Here is a 14,061-nt window from a genome sequence, read left to right on the forward strand (position 1 = left end):
GAACAATGAGAACACTTGGACACAGGGTGAGGAACACCACACAGTGGGGTCTGTCGTGGGGTGTGGGGAGGGGGGAGGGATAGCATTAAGAGATATACCCAATGTAAATGATGAGTAAACGGGTGCAGCACAGCAACATGGCACATGTATACATATGTAACAAACCTGTATGTTGTGCACAACATACTTATTATACTTAAAGTATAATAAAAAAAGAAAAAGGAAAAAAAAGTATACACATTCTATAATCACCTCGAAAGAAATAGAAAATCTTTGAAAGAGATAAAAAAAAATTCCATATGCTCCACTTCCTACAATTCAGATGGTTTCCAAATACTTTTACTTATGTGAAAATGCTATCATATCCAACAGTGCCTTTAGCGCTAAGCTAACAGTAGGCTATTGATCTTTAGCACATTGCTTTTTCTGTTGTGTTATTCATTGGGCTTTCTCACATTTATGTTCCCATTTCTCACATTTCACCACTTTCTTTGGAGCACAGATATTTCAGGAAGATTTTAGAGTCTTTGAATAGCATTATGGACTTTTTTACATTAATTTTTACTTTTACAAAATTGTGCTAAATATTATTTCTGTTAATTACTGAGTTTTGTGGGGGCCCCTTAAATTGGAACCCCAGGCTATGCCTCATCTGCTTCACTCTGGTACTGGCCCTGAGAGAGCAACAGAAAAAGAATGGTTACAAAAACAAGAACAAGCGAGCCTCCCAGAATTTTGTCAAACAACAGGCCAGTTAATTAAGGAAAGTAGATATTACATAGCTAGGCATAATGAACATGCAGTGAGTGGATTGTCTCAGTAATTTGCGGAGAAAACCACCACCAAGAAGTGTAGGTGGGTGGGGACAAAAGAGAGACAACAAAGTACTGCAGGCAGAACGCTTCCTTTTGCTAATTTTACCTCACAGAATTGAGAGTTTTTTCTTATATGCAAGTTTAATGCCACCTTCCTCTGTCTGCAATGGACCAACAAATGATGTATGCTGAGTTAACCTTACCCAAGGACTCAGGCCCAGAAAGTTCTTCACCTTCATCTCTTCCTCGGGGTAAGTGGCTTTAATTTTCCTTTGGCATTTGTATATCTTCCAGAATTAGATCTTCCTGTTATATTTATGGCTTTAAATCATTGCTTTAAAGATGAGCAGTGGTTTTATATTAATGTTTAACGGGTGTTGCATGGCTTGCCTGTAGATAATCACAACTTTGGACAAAAATTTTAAACCTCATACATTTCTTTTTCTCAATCCAGTTAGCATGAAAAGCAAACATCACCTGTCTTACTGAGCCTTGGTTAAAAGACTCTGAAGAAAGAACACTTCAGGCTACACTGGGCACACTGCCTATGGGTTACCCCTGCTCCACAAGGGAAGAAAGAAAGAATGAAAGAAAGAAAGAAAGAAAGAAAGAAAGAAAGAAAGAAAGAAAGAAAGAAAGAAAGAAAGAAAGAAAGAAAGGAGGGAGGGAGGGAAGGAAGGAAGGAAGGAAGGAAGGAAGGAAGGAAGGAAGGAAGGGAGAGAGAGAAAGAGGAGAGAGAAAGGAAGAGAGAGAGAAAGAGACAGAAAGAGGAGGAGGAAGGAAGGAAGGAAAGAAAGAAGGAAGGAAGGAAGGAAAAATATTTTACATGTATGAACTAAGGAATATTTAAGACACACATTGCAAACTTGCTGTAATAACAACGTACGTTAGTCCAAATTCCTCTACAAAATATCAATACTATGATTAGGTCCCAGTGCATTTTCATCCATAATATTCCTTTCAGAATACAACATGTAGGCCAGTTGCAGTGGCTCATGCCTGTAATCCCAGCACTTTGGTAGGCTGAGGTGGGTGGTTTGCTTGAGTCCAGGAGTTCAAGACCAGCCTGCGTAATGTGGCAAAACTTCATCTCTACAAACAATACAAAAAAACAGCCAAGTGTGTGGCACACGCCTGTGGTCCTAGCTACTCGGGAGGCTGAGGTGAGAGGATTGATTGAGCCCAAGAGATCAAGGCTGCAGTGAGCTGTAATTGTGTCACTGTACTCCATCCTAGGTGACACAGCGAGATTCTATCTCAAAAAAAAAAAAACATATATATTTTATACATATATCTTATATATATAGTATATAAATATATATATAAAGTATAGCCTTAATGAGTGACATACTTCACTCTCTCAAGAGAGGGGAAAACTTTCTGGAAAATAAAAATTCGAGATCAAAGATTTGAATATCATTACTATCTGATAGTTTCTAGTTTGAAAAGTATCACAGCTTAGAAAGAGACAAGCCACAAAATACTCAAGCATATCAGTAATGAACCTACTTACCATTTGTTGAAACCTGTACTTTCCTGTGTCTCTGAAGAGTTAGGATTCTGAGTGAAAGACGTGGGGAACACCAATGTGAGGTAATACGTGATGGATAGCATGGCCTGTGGATGGATGGGAAGAAACTAGAAACTGAGGCAGAAAATCAGTATGAAATTATTATGACACATAATTATTTTCTGATATCTAACTGGATTTACTATCATCGATAATATTACAATTGTTTACCATTCTGATATTCATTCCATATCATGCCGAGTATTTGACTTGTGCTGTTTCAAGACTGTTTAAGTTTTAAACTATTGAATTCTCAAAGTTTTAAGTCAAGAAGAAAATCTTAGAGCCGTCAATTAAGTTTCACTACAATTTTCATATAACAGTAGAGAAAATTAGAGGATTCTAATAACTATAGGGAGGATTTGGTTGAGCAAGATTTTTTTTTAAAGAGTAAGTTTTTCTTTTCCTCTGTTCATATCCAGCAAAAGTTGGAAAATGGGCATTGTCAGAAAATGAATATAGAGATAGTGAGACTCTTCCCAAATGTTGCTATGATCCCAAAGGATGCGGAAATTTTTTTCTACTTGGATTGCAATAATTATCCTATAAAATGTCATTCTGAGAGTAAACCTGAAAGAAAAAACAAGAGTAGACTAAAGCCAGAGCAAAGTATGTGACTATAGAACACAAATCTGATATTAAATAATTATAAAACCACTATTGGACTCTGGCTAAACTGTTGAGGCTATGGTCACTCTGTAGCGTGGTGCTTGTATCTAAGGCAGTCAACAAAACCAGAAAGAGAGATGTGAGTGATAACTTATCTTGCTTCTGGTCAAATGGCCAAGGGTTTGGTCTGTTAGAAAAGTGGATAAGGTGTTTGCAAAAATGCCTCTAGAGTTTATTCATTCATTCAAAAATAAACTCATACTCTGTGCCGGGCATGCTGTGAATACAGCATTGAACAAAATAGAGAAAATTATTTTCCTTCATAGAGTTTATAGTAAAATGGAAGCACATTTGTGGAAGACAGTATTGCTATTCCTCAAGGATCTAGAGCTGGAAATATCATTTGATCCAGTGATCCCATTATTGGGTATATATCCAAAGGATTATAAATCATGCTACTATGAAGACACATGCACATGTATCTTTACTGTGGCAGCATTCGCAATAGCAAAGACTTGGAACCAACCCAAATGTCCATCATTGAGAGACTGGATTAAGAAAATGTGGCACATACACACCATGGAATACTATGCAGCCATAAAAAAGGATGAGTTCATGTCCTTTGCAGGGACATGGATGAAGCTGGAAACCATCATTCTGAGCAAACTATCACAAGGACAGAAAACCAAACACCGCATGTTCTCACCCATAGGTGGGAATTGAACAATGAGAACACTTGGACACAGGAAGGGGAACATCACACACTGGGGCCCTGTCGTGGAGTGGGGGGAGGGGAAGGGATAACATTAGGAGAAATACCTAATGTAAATGATGAGTTAACGGGTGCAACAAACCAACATGGCACATGTACACATATGTAACAAACCTGCATGTTGTGCACATGTACCCTAGAACTTAAAGTATAATAAAAAATAAAATTAAAAAAAAACAATGAAGGCACACAATCAATAAAATAAACAAATAACTAAGTCAGTATAAAAGATGAGATGGTGTTAGTGTTATTGAGAAAAATTTGAAAATAGGATTTAGCTTTCGGGGAGGGTAGCATATCAAACAGAATAATCAAGGAAGGCCTCCCTGAGAAGATGACATTGAGTCAAAACCTGACAGAAATGAGGGACAAAGACGTAAGACCCTGAGAAAGGAGGCTTCTATGAAGGTGACCAACAAGTGCAAAAACCTCAAAATGAAAACATGCCTGTGATATTGTAGGAGGTGTCTGCATGCAGAGTGTGCGTATGGAGGCCAGACGGGGTGAGGGCAAAATGTAAAACCACTACTGGACTCTGGCTAAACTATTGAGGCTGTGGTCACTCTGTAGCATGGTAATTGTATCTAAGGCAGTCAACGAAACCAGAGAGAGAGACGTGAGTGATAACATCCAATAGAAGTGAGGGCCAGCTTAAATAGGGACATATGAGCCATTCTACAGACTCAGATTTGCCTGATGAAAAGCCAATGGAAGGTTCAGAACAATGAAATGAGATGATTTCACATACTTTTAAAACTCAAATGGAGAACAGTCATAGGTAGGTATTTCCAGATAACTAATGTCTGCCTGACTTCTGTAGTGATTTATTGTAACTTCGTTAATTCTAATGTCATGTGGTGCCACAGAAACACAGTACAGGAGTACATTCCTCCCAGACACGGTATGCTCCACTCAACTCCTTACATTTTAGCATGAACGAATAACAGTTTTTAAAAGTCACCAAGTTGCCTTTTACCTATAGTTAAGAAAAAAAACCTTTTAGAAAAAAGAACTGCTGCTCATTGAACAGTTATCATGTGCCAGACACTGTGCCCAGCATTTAGAAGAATTGTTTCATATAATCCTCTCCAAAATATTATGACATAGGTATTATTCCACATTTCACAGATGAGGAAATGTGTGGGTTATGAAGGTTGAGCGTATTTTCCAAAATAGCATGTTCACACTCAGATTTGCTAGATTGGAAAGACTGTTCTTAATCAATGTTAGACTTTAGTAATGAAAAATTACTAAATTAATGTTAGTAATAGAATTAGGCCGGGCACGGTGGCTCACGTCTGTAATCCCAGCACTTTCGAGACCAGCCTGACCAACATGGAGAAACCCCGTCTTTAATAAAAAAAAAAAAAAAAAAAAATACAAAATTAGCCGGGCCTGGTGGTGCATGCTTGTAATCCCAACTACTCGGGAGATTGAGGCAGGAGAATCGCTTGGACCCGGGAGGCGGAGGTTGCGGTGAGCCGAGATCGCGCCATTGCACGCCAGTCTGGGCAACAAGAGTGAAACTCCGTCTCAAAAATAAACAAACAAACAAATAAATAAATAAATAAAACTAATTAATTTAGCAATTAAAATAGTGACTATACAGAGCTTTCTCCACTTGACAAACAAACTTAGAGTTTCAAGGAAGAGAAGGGCGGGGGAGAGAAGAGACAGAAAGATGAAATAATGTATGTCTATAAAACTGGAAGGAAAGCCATCCCAGTGCTGTCTTGGGCTCATTGACTGCATGTAGCCATTCCTGTGTCACATAGCTCTCATTAGAAGTTCTAGGCCAATATAACCAAGCTTGGTTTCCTCACATTCAGAGGTATTCCTGGGACCTTGGAGTCTCCTCTAGGTATCTACTCCTCCCTGCCCCCCTCCACTGATACAGCATGTCCTAAATAGTTCCAGATGATAATCCATATGTTACAACCCTGACTCCAATATATTATGTTTCCTCCCATAACCTCTGATCACCTCTAACACTACTAAATTCTATCTCCTCAGGGCCGTTTTAGAGAGAGCTAATTCACTTATATCAGTTTGAGCATCTTAATGTGAGAGATGATCAGGTCTGCAAATGGACTGCACGACTTAATCCTCAAGGATAATGAACCATTAAAAGTAGAAATGGCTTCATGGCCATTCTGAAACATATAACGAGAATAAAGGATAATATTATAGTATATCTGATGCTAAATTTTTTAACATGTAACTCATAGCAAGGAATCACTTACATGGAGTAATATTAGAAAAAATAAAAAAGAATAGATAATACAAACAAATCCATAGCTTCAGATAAATTAGAAAACCTTTACTTATAAAAGCTTCTGGCTCTAATAATAGAATTTATAAAGTAATTTATAATTATAATAGATCTAATATGTTAAAAACCAAATGAGAGCGGAGGGAGTCTTACAATTAAATCAGAGATATGGGAGCTATGTAGGCACAACTTCTAGCAGTGTAACTGAGGCGTATACTACCAGAATAATTCCTTATCAGAGTTGATTTAATTTTGGAAGCTATGTCCCCATGTTTCTCCAGAATATTTTTATAAGTAAGTCTCTCTTTATTATTTTTTCTATTAATTCATGTTTTCAAAGATATGGAGCAAAATATATTGAAAACGTTGTGATGAATTTATAACATTTCATCAATATAATCATAACTTCTGAAGAACATGGGAGACTCATTATATAGTAATTGAAATGATTACAGAGAAAAGCAGAGCTATCTGACACTCGGTTTAGACTATGCGATGTTGTAGACATAAGCGCATGTTATGTTATACTAGTGATAATATTGAAAATGGTATGCAGTCACAAAACTTTCTCCTTTGATGGCCATACATTTGACCTAACTTGGAGATGTTTGTTCTAGGCAACAGCAAAGCACAGGATTCCATGTCCAAAAACAGAATTTCTGTATATCACCAGCACCTAACATAGTGGTTGGCACAAAATAGAGCCTCAAAAAATATCTTGACTAAATGAAGGTCTTCTTTCTTAGACGAAATGCTTTGACTTACTACCTACATTAAGACATGCACTTCATTTTTGTATAGCACTTGGTAATTTTCAAAACATCTTTCTACCTATCTCATTTGATTCTTATACCAATCCTTTGTATACACACATGCATAAGTGTTCGTATTTTATCAATGAGCAAACTCTGTTGGATCTGAGAACCCATCTTGCAGGACTCTTCTTTTAGAATGATGGATACAGGTTGTTCCCTGCCCCCATCCCCTAAGCTGAATCTAATTGTCCCTATGTTATCCCAAGTACATTTTTGTGCCAGATGTACTCCACTGAGTTAACTGAAGGTTTTTGGGTTTGTTTGTTTGTTTGTTTTTGTTTTTTTCTTTTTAACTTCTCAGATGTCTGTCAGGGTTCACCTTGGCATCAAGTTGCCCTGAAACTTAGCTGTGCTGGGATTATTCTCCTTGTCTTGGTTGTTACTGGGTTGAGTCTTTCAGGTAAGTGAGGCAACATCATTTGTTGCATAATACTTACTCTACTTCCATCATGTATCTTAGAGCATCTCAACATAATTTGGCCACCCCAATCTTAGTGAAAGATCAATGAATAAAAAGTCATGAAGCAAAGCTTCTAAGAGTCAGTCCATATCCACTTTGGATACCAGCCTTTCATATTTGTCTTCCCAATTGCCCTGAGAGTCATCACGGGGTATTATATATGTGGCCCAAGAACTTTTGAAAAAGATCACAATTGTGCCACAAAGATGATGACAAAGAAAAGAAAAATTTCCAGTTATTTATGGTTTATTATGTACCTACTAAAATTCCAGATTGCAGCAGATGATCTCTCCCTTGGAACAGGCACAATTAGACTCATTTTGAAGATGATAAAATTCGGGTGAGACTGTAGGCAATTTAAGAGCTTAAGTAATGCTGTTAGATTGACTTATCTAGTAGACACAGGCAACCTAATGCCTGTGTGAGTTCACCTGTTTTGTTTTTTTCTTATTTGTTTCTGTATGCTTCCTGTAGGTGAGACTTTTTTTTTTTTTTTTTACCACATTGCTAATACTTTTATCTTCTGTCCATATTCAAGCTTGTTGAGATTATTTAGTTTCCTGAAGTAACAAATGTAATATATCCACTCCACCACACATTTCAGCATTTAATACTCTTTTTTTTTTTTTTTTTTTTTTTTGAGACGGAGTCTCGCTCTGTCGCCCGGGCTGGAGTGCAGTGGCCGGATCTCAGCTCACTGCAAGCTCCGCCTCCCGGGTTTACGCCATTCTCCTGCCTCAGCCTCCCAAGTAACTGGGACTACAGGCGCCCGCCATCTCGCCCGGCTAGTTTTTTGTATTTTTTAGTAGAGACGGGGTTTCACCGTGTTCGCCAGGATGGTCTCGATCTTCTGACCTCGTGATCCACCCGTCTCGGCCTCCCAAAGTGCTGGGATTACAGGCTTGAGCCACCGCTCCCGGCCGCATTTAATACTCTTAATTGTTTTTCGTTATGTACTAGTGGCATCCTTACTACAGAAACCATCAATAGGAAAATGCAGTGTGGACATTCAACAGAACAGGACTAAAACAACAGGTAATTGTGTGGCTTGAATTTCCTAAGAATAACAATTAATATTTGTAGATTTCATGTGTTACCTTTGGTACAATTCATAACAATCCATATGTTAAGATATCCTTATCATTCTGCTTTTCTGAATTAGAAAACTGAGGCATAAAAGGATTCAACAACTTGCTGAGGGTCACATAAGCACCAAGTGAGGAGGCTGGGAATTATACGTACGTGGTCTGACTTCTGACCTAAGGTTTTAACCAGCAAAGCATGCTGCCTCATGAGAAGCCTCTGCTAGGATACTCCATTGTTGATATGAAAATATGTGAAATATTTGATTATCTTAGTGAGCTGTTAAGTTTGGCCTGAATATAATTGATAGAACTTAAACATAGAATGAATTCTTTACTATTTATTATATTTCCTCACCATGTAGCCACATTAGTCTTGTTCCAGCATATGTTAATAAAAAAAGGTGACTGCTGTTGAGTGACTGTAGTGCAGTATGATCTGTGTACACATTCTCACAGAAAGGAAGTTTTAAGAGAACCTGAAAGTCCCTCTGGAAAATTCTATCCAATAGATCACATTAAGTAGGTAAATACCTCATTCAGCAATTAGAAATTTTCTTATACTTTTTTCTCCATGGTATTTCTCATTAATTTAGTGAAAATAATTATTTGCTATGCATTTTGTGCATCATTTAAAATCAGCACTTTTTACATGAGTTTTATATTGTTGCCTGTGTAGTGGAATAGGCACTGGTGATGAATTTAAGGAAACTGAGAAATAGAAATATTTCATCTGACTGGCTGAACTTAAACAAGTTATTCTGTCTCTCCCTGTCTTAAAATGTAAGATGTGGCCGTTTAAATTATTCTGATGGTATTTTCCTTTTTTTTTTTTTTTTTTTTGAGACGGAGTCTCGCTCTGTCACCCAGGCTGGAGTGCAGTGGCCGGATCTCAGCTCACTGCAAGCTCCGCCTCCCGGGTTCACGCCATTCTCCTGCCTCAGCCTCCCGAGTAGCTGGGACTACAGGCGCCCGCCGCCACGCCCGGCTAAGTTTTTGTATTTTTAGTAGAGACGGGGTTTCACCGTGTTAGCCAGGATGGTCTCGATCTCCTGACCTCGTGATCCGCCCGTCTTGGCCTCCCAAAGTGCTGGGATTACAGGCTTGAGCCACCGCGCCCGGCCTCTGATGGTATTTTCCTACTTTGATATTTTATGATTCCATTTATGCTCAAGATAACTGGTCACTAATTCCCAATTCTTGGTACCAGAATGAACGGTACTCCTTGAAAACCTCAACTTTATAATAAATTCATTTTTCTCACAGTGATAATAAAAAACTTTGAACATTTATAACGATATGTGTGTGTGATTGGTTGTGGTGTGTCAGGGATAGGTTAGAAACATACCATTTATTTCTTATTTCCGTTTTTCATTTTAGAAAGACCGGATCTCTTAAACTGCCCAATATATTGGCAGCAAGTCCAAGAGAAATGCTTGCTACTTTCTCAAACTGTCAAACCTTGGAATAACAGTCTAGCTGATTGTTCCACCAAAGAATCCAGTTTGCTGCTTATTCAAGATAAGGATGAATTGGTAAATCATTAAATAAAATACCTTAATAAAACTTAACACTTTCTTTAAACCATACCAATACGTCTGTGCATTAGCCCAGGGGTTTTATGTAATGGAAGTGATGACTTTGACTTCACAATTTGAATGACTAAGTGGATATGTAAAAAAATAATTAAATATAAGGTGATGAATACAATAATAGAAATAAAAACATAGAAATATCACAAAGAAGGAATAATTAATGCTGACAAGGAGTTCGGAAAGACTTCAGAGATGAGGTGATGCTTGAACTAGGTTTTAGGGGATCAAACCAAGAATAGATAAGCAGATTTAATATCCTTCTGTTTCATTTATAGACACGCACACAGAACTTGATACATGACAAAGCAATTTCATTTTGGATTGGATTAAATTTTTCGTTATCAGAGAAGAACTGGAAGTGGATAAATGGCTCTTTTCTAAGTTCTAATGAGTGAGTATTAGATGAGCTAATTTTAATATTCAATTTATATCAGGTTTACACTGCAAAACGGTACCACTGAAGATTGAGTTTTGTAGTTTTAATGTGGTTTAAAAACTCTCCAGAGGTTCAGAATACGCTAAGAAGATGGATGATTTCAAAGTTGGTTGGAAAGTTCTATATATGAAAATATATCAGCTCTTGATAAGAAAATATATATTTATCTGCAATGGAGTTTTAGGGGACAGGAAATAGACTAACTTATTTGGAAACGGCACATTAAATTAAAAATAGTGATTATCTGGAGACCACTGGCACACAGAATGTCTTACATTGTATTTTTCAAACTGTGGGAAAATATACATTAGCAGGTAATGAGACCAATTTAGTGGGTCACAGCTGGCATTAAAAGAAAAGAAAAAATAGTAAATATCAGAGTGTGGAACCCAGACACCCACGCTGTGACAAAAATTGCAGTATATTTGAACCACTGGTGTGAAAGGTAGAGGTACATGAGAGGATGTGATGAAAACATGTATAAGCCACAAAAGAGCTATTTGCTGTTTTCTCTTCAGTGTTACGTGCTTTTATCTTGTGTAAGATGGTCAAAATTACCATCAACGTACTATGAGGGTTGATGCAACACAGGCAAATTTCATATTTTAGCAGAATTCATGGATAATTTTGCAGAAAAGGGTAGAGTATTTTCTTCCCTCACAAGCAAAAATGTGTAGGCCTTCAATCACATTTCTGTAAAGAACTTTTAATGAGTTTTTCAAAAGAGATAATATAAAGAGTTATATTTAATAAGTCTGTAAATGATTTAGTCAAATTGGCAGAATTTACATTTAAAATGTATTTTCCGTCACTTGAAAAACAAGAGGTTAAAATTTAAAACATAGGAGAATGTTTAAGTTTGTCTAAAGTATACTAATAATTTATTAAGTATGGAAAGTATTAAACACTGAAAGAAATGTTGGCTCAATCGGCAAAGTTTTAACATTATATGAGTCACATTCTAAAAAATTTCATAAAGTGTAAGATTTTAAAATAAAGATGATTTAAAAATAAATGTTCTGGACTAGAATAAATTTATGAAAAGCCAAACATACACATTATATTTAAAAACAACTCTCTTGATTTTTATATTGCTTTCTGGGGGTTATTTTCTATATTTTATTTACAAATAAATGAAAGTATGTTTGCTATTAATTTATTCTTATCTTTTCATACACGGTATTGGTGAATTAGCATTTATTAAATATAGTTTGTATGTGTTTCTTAACGGGGTCATAATGCAAAATGTTCATTTTATTGTGGTTCCAAGTAAAAAATAAAATTTGAAAACATTGAAATGTGAACATAAATATGTATAAAGTGGATGGAGTAAATTCAGTTGAACCTCTTATTTTATTCTGAGGAGAAAGATGAAGCTTTAAGATAGGAGTGATCAGGTAAACCTGAAAGGTATCATGTTATAGCACCAATTAGACTCTGTTTTTATCTGCAAGGCAAGGAAAGAAAGGAAAGAATCATAATATTTTTTACAGGATTGTTTTGGGGGCTACAGGAGACAATGTACAAGAGCTAGCCAGATGTCTCATCAAGGAAGGCCTGGAAAACCACTGAGGGCCTTTTGGAAAAGGAATTGTTGACTTGGCCAGATTGGCATTTAAAAAATTACCCTGATAATTTAAGAAAGAATTAAAAGGGTGGAAGAGATAAAGTATAGGGAACTTTTGCAACAGCCCAGTTGAAAGAAGTTCTTGGTTTGACTAGAAGGTTGGGCAGTAGGAAGAAATCAGACAAGCAGCCCCAAGAGGCTACATGAAAAAAATGGAACAAAGGACTAAAGAAAAGCTGTGATGGAGCCCTGCATGCTGCCACCACCTGATCCGTTTGAGACAAATAGGAGAGTCTTGAACTCACATCATCTTTGCAACTCAACTCTAATACAGCCTGTCCCATTGTTTGAATTATATCGCCACCTCCTACCTGCAGTGAGCCACGGGACTCATGCTTGTTTGAAACTAATATTATATTGCTGCAGACACTCATTCACCTCTGTTTGGAATGAGAATGAAAGGAACCTCTGACTGCATAACCATGAACTGAGCCACTTTTTCTCACTGCTTTCAAATTCTATAGACTCTGAACATCCATCATGCCTCCAGATATTTATCATATTTACTGAGCATATATTTTTGAAGTATTGTCACATTTTCATATTTCATCTCCATACCTCCCCTAAATATTAGGTGGCTATAGCCTAAATATTTCAGAAAACTGTGGCTCAGTAAAGAAACATTTTCAATGTGACCTGTTAGTAGAACAATAAGAAGATTGAATCCCCAGTTTCCAAAGTTTGTTTCTTTTTTAAACGTAATTGTGAAGTTTCTTGTTAGAGGGATTGTTTTCCAATGAAGATGAACTTGAAAGTTCCAGAGGTTTCCATTAGCTCTATCTTAAAAGTTCATACCATTATATTTGTGACTGTGTACCTTCTTTGTTTAACAGTTTATCTTTCTACTGCTTCCTGAGAGTCCTAGGAAATAATGGCTAAGTGAGAATAGCTATGAGAAAATCCTAAGCACTAAGACAGACTTTTCTTTTCCTCTCCAGCTTAAAAATTACAGGTGATGCTAAAGAAAACAGCTGTGTTTACATCTCACAGACATCTGTGTATTCTGAGTACTGTAGTACAGAAATGAAATGGATCTGCCAAAAAGAACTAACACTTGTGAGAAATAAAGTGTCTCCTGACTCTTGGCTATGAATCCCATCGCAATTTATTTGCTTCCCATTACTGATCTCTGTACTTTTAACTGCACATACTATTGGTACTACCTAATGTACATTCAGTGGCACAAAGTGAACAAATTCTGAGAATTTTTCAACTGGTAGGAATCTTACGGAAGTTCATGTTTATCATATTCATTCTACAAAATGAGGAAACAGAGACATAGAGAAAACATGTATCATTTTAAAGAAACAGTGATAGTCTATGGTGAAGGGGTGAAGGATATCCCTGAATATGCCAAATTGGTATATTGATTGTTTTGTGTTTAAAACAGTGGAGAAATTGCAGATTCAGAAAGGGAGAGCTGACCTGTCACTTCCCACATGTGGCAAGCCATAAAGATTCCTCTGGGAGGGCTACCCTAGTCATACAAGGGCAAGAAAATAACTCTTACCGACAGAGACCTGGAATTGGATGCTGCAATGAACCTGAATAAAGATACTTAATAAACACTTATCTTTCGCCTATTTGACAGCCCCCCACAACTAATATATCTCCTAGTGACTCCTCTAGAAAATGGATTGCCCCTAGCCAGCTTTTCTTCGTCCTGTCATTTCTTTCCACATTTATCATTCTTGGTCTAAAAAGTGTAAAAGCATCTTGCTTAGGCCACTTCTTTGGATTTCACTCTCTTGTGAGTTCGTCATGTACATGCAAAATGAATAAAATGTGTATACTTTTATTTTGTTCATCTGCCTGGTGCCAATTTAGTTTCTAGATCCAATAGAAGAGCCCACTATGGGCTAAAAAGGGGCTTTGGAGGTGATCTTTGGCTCCCCTTCAATGGGAAGAACCCCCAGACCAGCTGAAGAGAATTAGATTCTAATCCTGATGTGTATGTGTGGCCTTCATTGATCCCTTCCATGTCATGGCTCATCTCCAGGAAAGTTTT

General features: G+C 37.1%; 1 protein-coding gene across 1 annotated transcript; it reads left to right on the forward strand.

Annotated features, from left to right (window-relative positions):
- Positions 1–904: 904 nt before the first annotated feature.
- Positions 905–13,860, forward strand: KLRB1 (killer cell lectin like receptor B1). Its single transcript, XM_025402807.1, has 6 exons — positions 905–1,066; positions 7,155–7,253; positions 8,274–8,348; positions 9,776–9,930; positions 10,266–10,381; positions 12,992–13,860. Exons 1-6 carry the CDS (start codon positions 982–984, stop codon positions 13,143–13,145), a joined length of 684 nt encoding a protein of 227 aa, XP_025258592.1. The 5' UTR covers positions 905–981; the 3' UTR covers positions 13,146–13,860.
- The last annotated feature ends 201 nt before the right edge of the window (positions 13,861–14,061 follow it).

Source organism: Theropithecus gelada, chromosome 11, assembly GCF_003255815.1.
Source record: "Theropithecus gelada isolate Dixy chromosome 11, Tgel_1.0, whole genome shotgun sequence".
NCBI lineage: Eukaryota > Metazoa > Chordata > Mammalia > Primates > Cercopithecidae > Theropithecus > Theropithecus gelada.